We start from the raw sequence: 11,146 nt of genomic DNA on the forward strand, positions 1-11,146 counted from the left end.
TCTCAATACAGATAAACCCATACATGACACCTTATTACCTGCAAATCTGTAAATAACGTTAACAAAATAATCTTAATCTTCCAAAACTCACAATTTTTATTCTTATATTTTTTACAATCCACCCTGAATATCAAGGCTGCAGGAACAACATAATGCAAACAAAAGAAGAAAAAAAACTATTTATGTGGGATTTTTTACAGCTGTACCAAAATAAAAAAAAAAACTTAAATCTGTAATAAAGCCTTTTTATACCCTATCAGCAAAAACAAGGTACAAAAAAAATGGAGATGCATAATTTCCACCAGCAGTCCCTCATGAAATACAGAACTTTAGCAGATGGGTTTCTACTGTTCCATTAGCTGCAGGGATAAAGAGTGTAGATTATCTTAAACTCATGTCAACAGAATGCTTACGTTTTCAGAAAAATACATCAGAGCCAAGGGAGAAGGTCTACTTTTCAAAATAAACCCTCTCTTCCAAAATAGCCAATTAGAAATCCCTCATTATATGAGTCATTTCTTACTGATGGATTATACTGAAAACATCAACTGTGCTTGGCAAGGCTGTATTCTCCTCCAATTAATTTATAGATTTTTTTTCCCCCCAATAGCATACACTGACAGTGCTGAAACATCTTTTGACCAATCATACCTTAGAGGCTGCATTCTGAGACTCTTAGGCTTCAGGAGAACATTAACCATGTTGCTTCTGAACAGTCTTTATGAGGCAAAGAGTACAGTTTGACTCAATTTCTCATAGAACAAGAAGAACCATCTGAGACTCTGGAAGCTCAAAACAAAAAGATAAATCCCGGTTGCTGTAATAGATGCTGTCGTTATGTCTTATTAAATTTCATTGCACTGAAACACAGTGAAAAAGACAGTGTGTCTGTGAAGGTGAGTTAATCCAGAGAAAAACCATAGATCAGAGACTTCTATTGCTGCTTTAACACCAGTGCTTCCTCATTAGACCCTTCACTCTGAATGTTACCTTTATTTCAAAAGCTAGGCAATGATACACCCTCACGTAAGCTACATATCAAATCCAACTTGTCACTTTGAAAATACGCTCACACACTTGCAGTGAAATGTAGTTACATCTAGTTCAAGAAGCAGAGTGAGCATTGTGGAACCAGTACAGTTTGAGTCAAACACCAGAATAGGAGTCATATTTTAGCTGCCCAACTGCACTAGAGCTGTTATTCTGTTGGGGTTTTGTTTTAGTGCTTCCTTGCAGCACAGATGACTGGCTTGAGTTGATTTCTATGAGGGACTGGGAGCAACGCCGCCGTCAGTGGCTCATAATGATTGTTTTGTCTTAACACTAATGCTACGAATTGTTTTCGCAAAAAGGAAAAATATTTGAGAAAGGTGTCAAAGCCATTTTATAGAACATTCAGATGAAGTCATATTTCACGTTAAATCACGGTTATAATTGGTGTTATTATGAGTTAGTCTTTTTTTCCCAAGCAAAAACAGAAAAAGATCTGGGGGGGATGTGTGTGGCTTTTCATAGACATTTCTAGTTTGGGATAAATGGAAAAACATGGGAGAAGAGGAGAGAAAAAGAAAAAAAGGAAGAAAGAAAGAAATTGCCCATTAGGCATCCACTCAGTGTTCTCTCTCATTGGGATATGATTGATGTCCCTTGTCCATGAAAACAATATTTTCATTCGTTTTCTTCTTTTTGTTTGAAATAAAAGGTGTGATGAAAGAGAGAGACAGAGAGAGAGCGAGAGAGCAAATATGAGCAATGGAGGAAGAGAACAGGGGAGTTTTAAAGCCACGTTAGGTATCTTCGTCATCGGAAGTCTGGCTGCTACTGCTGGTCTCGGACTCGGAGCCTTCGTCCAGGCCAGGGTTCGGGGTGTTCCTCCAGGCCAGCAGGGCCACACCTCGAGGCTTCGGGAGCACACCATTACGGCCCAGCCCATTCTTCTTCAGCTGAATCACACACATAAACACGGTCACTGACACGGTCAATGGAATGTTCCAACAAATACGAAACATGTAGTTAAACATACCCAAAGTACAAGGCATTCAAATAATTTTCAGTAAAATACACAGCATGTTTAAAGGGGAAAAATACAGCAGAAGGACTAATTCATTTCTCATGTGTGTGGACTGTACCTGCTCAGTCTTAGCCTGAAATTCTTTGAGCTCATCCTCTGTGAGGGGCTGGAAGTTGTCATCATTCTCGGGGTACTCCTGCCAACCCATTGCTTTCAGCAGCCTATGGACAAGAGAAAGTGAACTGTTCTGAACTTATGGATGTCACCATGACTGCCAAATGTACTATGTAAATGCCTGAATTAAAGCGGAATTCCACAGATTTTGAAAAATCACTGCACAATTGCTGGAGTGTAAAGAAGTCATGCTGCATTCTTTTGAGTGATAAAAAAAGGTACACTGTAAAGAAACTTCCTGACTCAGACCTTTACAAAGGTGCATATAGAAACCAGCAGCCAGGATGTCTGCAATGCAAATTTAGCTATTTTATTTACGATCCAAAATGACAAGTAAGCTGACACTTGCCTTCTGAGCTGTAATTATTACACTAATATTAATTAATTAATATATTATACGCCCAGCATAAACCTCTCTCCCATAAATGTAGTAAATAAAACACATTTTCAGCCAAAACCTTAAATTTTGGTAAAATAAAAAGTGGAATTCGCCCTTATAGCGATGATGACCAGTAAAGGCAAGCGTATTTGACTCCTGACCTGTGCTCAGCTTCCAGTGAGCTGGATAGGTGCTCAGTGTCCGAGTCACTCAGAGAGTGAGACATGCCATTCTCATGAATTTCTCCATACTCTTTCAGCTCAGGAGTACTGCCCTCTCCCTGAAAGTCATAAACAGAGATTTAACAAACCAAAAGCAGAGACAACACTAAGACATCAAGACACGTGTGAACAAGACAATAATGGCCTGATTAGGATTTTGCACAATTAATTCTTAGAACAGCAACATATGTCTGTTTTGAGTAAACTCACTTCGACTGGATTTCCAGGGCTGTGGCAGCCACTCAACTCTCCATTCCTCTCGTCCTTCAGCCCACGCAGGAACTCACTCTTGCGGTCTGGGCCGCGGCGCATCAGCTTCAGTCGGGGAGGAGTGATGTCTATGGGTGGGGTAGTGCTGGAAGGTGGCTATGAAAGAGAGAAAGAGCAAAAGGACAAAAGAAGGGTAAGACAGAAAGTCAAGATGAAACCCTGATCATTGATATTCTCATGAAAAGTAGGTGACCAAAATTCACACAAAATTAAGAATGGAGCACTGTTGTCTAAATGAGAGCCTGGACCCTAACCTCTTTAGGAGTGCCATGGGGTGGTGCGTTGACAGGTGTCAAAGGTTTGGTCACAGACACAGGGCTGGTGAAGGCTGAATCCCGACCAGAGAAATGTAAACCCACTTTAGTTTCCCTTCCATTGGGTTTCCATGGGCCAGTCTTCAGAGAAAAAAGAAGGGAAAAAAACTGAACTTCCATATCTAGGTAATCAATGAAGTTGGGGAGACGACGAGGAGCTTCGCACTTTCATTTTTATCCTCTTAGTCCATTAAACATCCTACTATTTGGCACATTCAACCGCTAGCATCACAGTCAAATAACAAATCAACTTGAGCAATCAACAATTCCATTTAACCACATTCAGAAAACATGTAAGCTCACTTTTATTGAACTAAACATACCCTTCACTTTATCAGAAAAAAAACAAAACCAGAATCTCTAGCATCATGTAACTTATACAGGACTAGGTAACACATCATTTGTCTGATTAGGCATCAAACTGAGATAAGACCATCATAACTGAGCTGAGTGTAGTACCTTAGTTGGGGCAGTAGCAGGCTTAGGGACCAAATTCTTATAGACACTGGGTCCAGTAATGGGGACTTTGGAGCCATTAGTAGGCAGAGGACCAGCACTGGCAAAGCCAGCAGAGAATGCAGCACTGGGGTCCTCCTTAGACACTTTCTTAATGACCAGCATCTTAGACACAGCCTGCTTAGCGCTGGGAGGATTCTCTGTGAGGTGGAGAAGAACCAGCATTGGTATATCCCAGACACAAATCATGCACATAAACTGTATCACAAAACTCTTTGATGTTTCACACAAATTAACACCAGTTTTACAAAATAGTGGGGGCAACTGATATTTACTTCAGAGGCTAAACATGCTTCCTTACCCCACACGCCTGCTGGAGTTCCCACAGCGCGAGTCTGACTTGCTGGCTTTCCAGTTGTCTCAGGATTCAGGGAGGGCTGCATTTTATATAGAAACAACATTAAAACTAGTACAACAGTAAACACCCCTGACCAAAATTTGCAAGCCTGGACTCCGTTAGAACTAACCTGAAAGCTTTACGTGTTACTTAAGACACATGCTACCCAGACCATGTAACATGAACAAGTATAAGTAAGAAAACACACTTACAAAATCCTCTTCAACAAACTTAAGCTTGTCATCGTTGCGCTCCTCGTCAGAGTAACGGTCCTGGAAGGGACCACCCTTGCGGGAATGGAAGTTGCCATTGCGCTGTCGATGGCCCCCCTGCCTGTCCCTGTCGCCTCCGCCGCGTTTGGAATGGCGGCCATGATGATGGTGAGGGCCCTCTTGGCCCCGTGGGGCCCCATGCCAGCTGGGGGTCTCCTTCCATCCATGTCCACTGCCTAAGCCGCCCTGGTTGCCCTTAGCTACACCAGAATCCACTGAATCATGCCTCAACAGAGATGGCTGCAGCCACCCATCACCTGGAGAAGGGGAGAGAGCATTTGTTAGTAACTGATAAGTGAAGACAAAGTGCAATTTCTTCCAGTCGGCTGAAGGAGAAGCGGCTGCCTGTGTACTCGTCTTACCTCCAGGAGCTCTAAGCGGATCATTATTGAAGAAACCATCAGAGGAGTTGTGTCTGCGGCGGTTCACTCCCGGCCGTCCATCTCCACGTGGAAAGTGCTCTCCATGCTTCTCAATGGGGGCTGCAGGGGACTGGGGTAAACACCAAAGAGCATATTTTAAACAGACATATTTACCCTTTGTACTTTTTCATTACAATTACTATTTAGTATGATCATTTTTCTTTTCATTTTTAATTATTACATTCACAGACATATAGACGGAGTTGACCTATTTAGCTTTCTGACCTGACCACATCCATTCATTAGCTGCATGGCTACTTAGTGAGGCAGCACAAGCCTGTGCTAAAGAAACCAGGTACTATAAATTATATCACTCTTTTACTCAAGCCATTAAAATTATATGCACTTTTAAAATTAAACACGTCATGCTAAAGTTTAAATCTCTTTGCTAAAGCTCAAAGCATCTGCAATTCTAAAAACTGGCAGAGATTTAGTGAGAGAGAAAAGTTTGTACAAAATAGCTCAACTTGCAGAAGAACAGAGGACACCATTGCTATGCACAAATATGAAGGTAACATATGGTGTCTCACCTTGGCAGGCTGAGGCGTGGAGAAGTTAAGCCAGGCAGGAACAAAGTCATGCTGCGCCATTTAGGTCCAGTGTCTCCCGTCAGTTGATCGAGGCATCAAACCTCATGGCCTGAACTGACAGAACAAGATGACAACGAATTATGTCTGCCCTCATCAACTGATCAAAACACAGTGTCCCTCTTTACTCAAAGTACTGAGCATTAATAATTCTTATGCAGCAGGATAGAGAGTATAGGGAAAAAAAGATAACATGGCACATTATTTAGCAATTCATTGTCAAATGAACAACTGTACATATTCAGTATGGATACATGCAACAGATTTAATTTTTGGGCTGAATGAGAACATGCAACTAATCAAGTGGGTTACTACATTTGAAAGTCCTAAAATTAGCAATTTCACCAAAAAATAAAACAAAAAATATCTAACCCAAGTACTCAGAGATCCTTACCCCAGAGTCGTAAGCTCTGTAGTCCAGTGGCCCTGTCCTTGGCTCTGTTTGTGCAGTTGGCCCAACCAATCCACTCACACAGCTTTTGCTGTGCAACCAAGCTGCAGCCACAGGACAACAAAAGCTTGCCACAGACAAATTCCAGTCTCCAGGATGGTATAGTGTGTGAGGGGCTGGTAGTATAACCTTGTTTTGTTGTCTAGATGTCCCCCGTAACGTTAAATTGGAAGATGGGTGTAGTGGTCAAGCAGGGGGGGCTGGTGCTTTGATCAACAGGACAGTTAGATGGTAGTGGAAGAACAAGATGTGGAAAGCAATGTGTGGTTAAATAACGATGCCTGACCGACTCTCCACAACACCCTTAATTCGCTGATGGTAACAGAGTGCATTCAGATTGACAAAATAAGATGCTCTGAGGCAAAATTACGTGGAACAAAATTCCAAGAGTTCTAGACCAGTCTTTTTACCTGGAAGGCTGTGTTAGCAGCACGTTGTGCTTGCTTTGAAGCTCAGAAACTCCTTTTACAAACTCATCGTAAGCTGAAGATGCACACACCAAAAAAGAAGAAAGATATGGTGGAGCAATACCACACAATGAAGTGTTGCAGAGAGTCACGAATCAAATATGTTCACCTCATGAAAACAGTGAGGGTGCAACGTCAGGGCAAAAGAAGGGGGGCTGATCCGTCACATCACAAAAGCTGAGGGTGGTGTTATGGCGTCACGGACATTGTTTTATTCTTCAACAGCTCATAATTGGGACCAAATTATAAGATGCCATGAAAGAAAAACTTGACATCTTTAATTTTTGCCACTTCTGGTACTTAAGCTTGTAGACCACTATCACGTTAGGCTACCAGTATACTTGAAAGGAAGTACGATCTGATCCTTAACAACTCTGTAGATTTTCCAGTTCATCAATTCAGAACAGGCTTTAACAGAGGAGCACACTGACACCAGAGTCCACAGCTTTTCAACACAAGTGATAAACACAGCACTCTGTGCATTGGTGATTCACCAGCAACTCAATGATACAAATCCAATGGTCCTACAAGTTGAAAGGTGGGCCTGACCAGTCACAACGGTTGCACCGGTTTAATAGTTGAATGAAGAGAGTATGTCTTGTCCGAGAAAATGTGTTATGAAAAAATATTATCCAGTGGGCTGTTACTTCCCTTAGATTGCTTCAATTCAACTCTGCAGACCAACTCTGTAAAAAGAAAAAACAAAAATCAAACAGACATTTTACTTCAATTTGTTTATCTTCAGATGTCTTAATTCCCACTCCCTGAAATCTTAAAATCAAGAAACTCAAGCATATCCAACATGTCATACATTAAGCCTAACTACAGTCTACTATAGAGCAGCCTGCTCTCCTCTAACTCCTAACGACAGCAGCATCAGATAGTTATTACCTGCAGTTTTCGGGATCATGAACGTTCTAATCCTATATAGCTAAACATGCTACAACTCAACATAGGAGCATGAAAAACTGTCCCGCTTTTTCCATAAACATGCCTGAACAATCCCCAAACAACAGTGGTCCACAAAATATTTTCACCATCAATAACAGCTTACTAAGGAAAACGCCGCCAGAAACAGGTTAACAAATAAGCTACTGTGGTTAAAATAACGGTTGCTATTTCTCAAAAATCACTATCTGGTCATAAACTTGAACGTTAGAGTCCCGCGTCCAGCGCTCAAATATCTCAACATGACTAATCAGCCTAATGCCTCAAACGGACTCTAGTTGAAAAATATTAGCGCTCACAGGTAACCGTTATTAAGTCCATATATGTAATATTAACGCAATTTCGTCTGTAGTGCACGGATATTGATGCGAATTAACGAGCAAAGTAATCGAAAAAACTGAACTAGTAACTTACGAGTGTTGGAAACTAGTCGGAGAGTTAGCTAGCAACAGCTAGCCAACAACTTGAATGGTCTCATTAGCAAGAGCATATCGCTAACCTTGACTGGAAAAACTACCGCTGCATGCAACTATCACTAAGTCACTGAAGGCGAAAACAATACAACATCTCCTGTAAAAACAGTACTACTATATTTGAATACCTCAGTAAATTATAATCCATCTTAACTATCACCAGTTAGCACGACGCAGTTCTCAGACGGCTGTAGGCCATTCAAAGTGTAGCTGTAGCCTTAGCTAGCTTAGCTGCGATAAACCATGCAGCAAAAGATGGCTTACAATAACCGAGCGGGCTCGTAAGTGGAATAACGCAAAGCTAATTTGATTTTTAGCGTTATGAAATTCTGAAACGATGCAGTAGACTTCCAAACAATTACCCAAATTTCTCAAGAAGGACTGTTTTCTTTAGCAAGCGTTAGCTACGGCCATAGCTTACCAGGCTAGCAAGTTAGCAATTTGTGTAAAAAAATAAAGTGTTGCAAAATGGCTCCCTAGCACCGCCGAAGCCTTCAGCGTAACCACAGGAGAAACATCTCTACACACACACTCACCTTCTGATCCGCCGTCCGTCCCAAACAAGTTCAACACACACACCAAATGTGCTTCTTTTCCAGCCTGACTGGCGGCGTGAAAGCTGTCGTGTTTCGGTTGTTCTGTATGATATTTTGTGTGTGGTTTTGTGTTGTGTTTTTAAATCCCGTCCAACTCCGTCCACCGTGTTCCTGTCCACTTCTGCACAGACGAGCTAATCGAGCGCAGAGCGACACGGACGCGTCACAACATTCCCCAGCGCTTGTTTGTGTGTGTTTTCTAAGATGCCTTATTAATTCTGCTGCGTTTAAGTGAGATATTTTTAATATGTAATAGTTACATTATTGCAGTGTGGTTTAGTATGAGCCCAGCCACAACATCAGAGCACTTACTCAGCGAGGAAGACAGGCAGAATAGGCTGTTGCACTGAAGCAGCAACCAGCAACTTATATAATATATAATATAAAATACATATATATCTTTCAACTCATAATTAACCAAACATTAATAGCCTAAATAATTTATTATTATTATTATTATTATTGTTATTATTATTAGTAGTAGTAGTAGTATGACAATAATAAAAATGGCATGTTTTATACAACTTTACTGCACTGCAAGGGGGGTTATCAGAAACACCTGCCATTTACAGGGCAGAGACAGTAGAAACTTTTCATTTTTTGTTAGTTAATACACTTCCAGTGCATATCCACTCCAGATGTGCACACGTGATGTCTTTTGACGTTGTATTTATAAATATGAACATAAAAGTACAAATGTATGAGCGTAATCAAAGATATCTTTAAAAAAAATGAAATTAATAGGGAGAAAAGTATTCAGACACCACAAATTAATAACGTTAGTACTTTGTTACACAGTAATTGCTGGCAGTTCTGTCAGTTACGGCCTGTAGTGGGGTTCAAGTCACGAGATTGGCTAGGCCATGTAAGCACCTTCACCTTCTTTATTAGAAACCAGTCATGAATTTTTTTGGATGTATATTTGGGGTCATTGTCTTGTTGAAACATCTGTCTTTACCGCAGATTCAGTTTCTTGGACAATGAAAATAAATTCATCTCTAATGTCCTGGTACATCACTCCAGTCATGCTTCCCTTAAAGAACGTGTAATGTCCCAGTACTGTCTGAAGAGAAGCAGCCCCATATTTTGATGCTCCCACCTCCTTACTTCACTGTGAGTCTGGTGTTCCTGGGATCATACACACCACTCTTTCTCCAAAAATTACAAGCTAAAGAGTTCTATTTTTTTCATCTGCCGGGAGTACATTTTTTCTTAAAAGTTCTGCTTTGTTTAAATGATTTAAATTTTAGTTTGCACAGTTCTGTGCTTCTTTTTTAGCAGAGGAGTTCTGTGTGGCAGGAATGGAGATGATTGTGGTGTGGTTCATTGCTTATTGTTCTCTGTGTAGCTATTGTTCCTGCTGCTTTCAGATCATCCTGCAGCTCTTTTCCAGTGACTCCTGGCTTTCGCTTAACTTTCTCATCATTGGTCTGTTGTGAAATCAAACCTTATGTGTGTAAATGTAGTTTTCCTCACTGTAGATGAACTTGTAGGTTTTTGGTTTACAATTACTGACTTACCCCATCAGTTGCTGCACAATTTATCAGACATCCTCTACCCTGTCCATCAACAGATGGGGCCCACCTTTAAGACCACCACTGTCCAGATATTATTTAGTTGGTGGAGTGCAGCAGTGACATCAACATAGTAGTGGCATGGCATAGTGGTGCTGAGCAACTCATTCAAATCCTGTATATCTACTTGATGCACACCAGTATAAACTTAGCATTTAATATGCTATTTGTTGTGTTATGCAGTGTTAAGCATGTTACGCATCACATTTGACAGAACTCAGTTCTTGTATCCTTCCTGCATTTTCATCCAACAGTGTTCTCTTACGACACCCAGTACAATATCCAGCATGCGCTGCACAAATACATAAAATAACCATTGGCAACAAAATAAAAAACAAAACAAACAAACAAACAAACAAAACATTTTTACCGATATCCACCCCAAAGCATTTGTAGTTGTAGTTCATCCCAACTTTTAGATACATCATTAGACGGTGGTTTTCCTAGTCAAGCCTAAAAATTTCTCTTTTGAGACTCTTGTGGCACCACTGTAGGATGTGAGTAGGCATGTTTGCATTGTTTGCAATGGTTAAATTTTAAATGTTGGCTGGAGTGCCCTTTTAAATATTAATCAGCCAGATTAATAATCATCAATGGACTGTAATGTAATTGTGATTTGTTGACTGAGATGGTCAGAAGATGGGGAGCGAAAGTGATCTACTTGTGACCTTCACAAGACTGTCTTTTAGTCTGTTTACTAAAGAAAGACTGTTTTCACTTTTTTTTCAAATGATTTTCATCTCTTGAAAAGAATATGTTATATTCACTACTAAGATTGGAAAAAAAAACTCTTGCATCACCGAAAAAATCGGGAGTTATTAAGTGGATAGTCTAGTCATTATCAAAAAGTATCATATTTTGGTGTCTAGAAATGTTAAATAAAAAAGATCCGGATTTCCACAGATGCCCCATGAGACTGGTTAATTGTGTTGTAACTGTAAACAAATGGATAGTGGTTCTGGTCTGGAACATATGATTTGATTGCATTAGGCCACAAGAGCAGCCCAATCTTTAATCCTGTCACATCATGTGTTCACCAGTGATTCTTTTAGTACATTGCAAGGCACATCATAGGTGCAATATCTAACAGTATTACTGCAATATGCTTTTTTCCATATTGTCACTTCTCCATGC

General features: G+C 40.5%; 1 protein-coding gene across 1 annotated transcript; it reads right to left on the bottom strand.

Moving 5' to 3' along the window:
* Positions 1-72: 72 nt before the first annotated feature.
* On the bottom strand, positions 73-8,743 carry gpbp1l1 (GC-rich promoter binding protein 1-like 1). Its single transcript, XM_036570643.1, has 12 exons — positions 8,379-8,743; positions 5,898-7,107; positions 5,447-5,560; positions 4,857-4,986; positions 4,435-4,751; positions 4,187-4,262; positions 3,829-4,025; positions 3,310-3,450; positions 2,996-3,151; positions 2,726-2,844; positions 2,130-2,232; positions 73-1,943 (listed from the first exon to the last, which is right to left on the bottom strand). Exons 3-12 carry the CDS (start codon positions 5,504-5,506, stop codon positions 1,788-1,790), a joined length of 1,455 nt encoding a protein of 484 aa, XP_036426536.1. The 5' UTR covers positions 5,507-5,560; positions 5,898-7,107; positions 8,379-8,743; the 3' UTR covers positions 73-1,787.
* Between the last annotated feature and the right edge of the window lie 2,403 nt (positions 8,744-11,146).

This window comes from Colossoma macropomum, unplaced genomic scaffold, assembly GCF_904425465.1.
Source record: "Colossoma macropomum unplaced genomic scaffold, Colossoma_macropomum, whole genome shotgun sequence".
Taxonomy (NCBI): domain Eukaryota; kingdom Metazoa; phylum Chordata; class Actinopteri; order Characiformes; family Serrasalmidae; genus Colossoma; species Colossoma macropomum.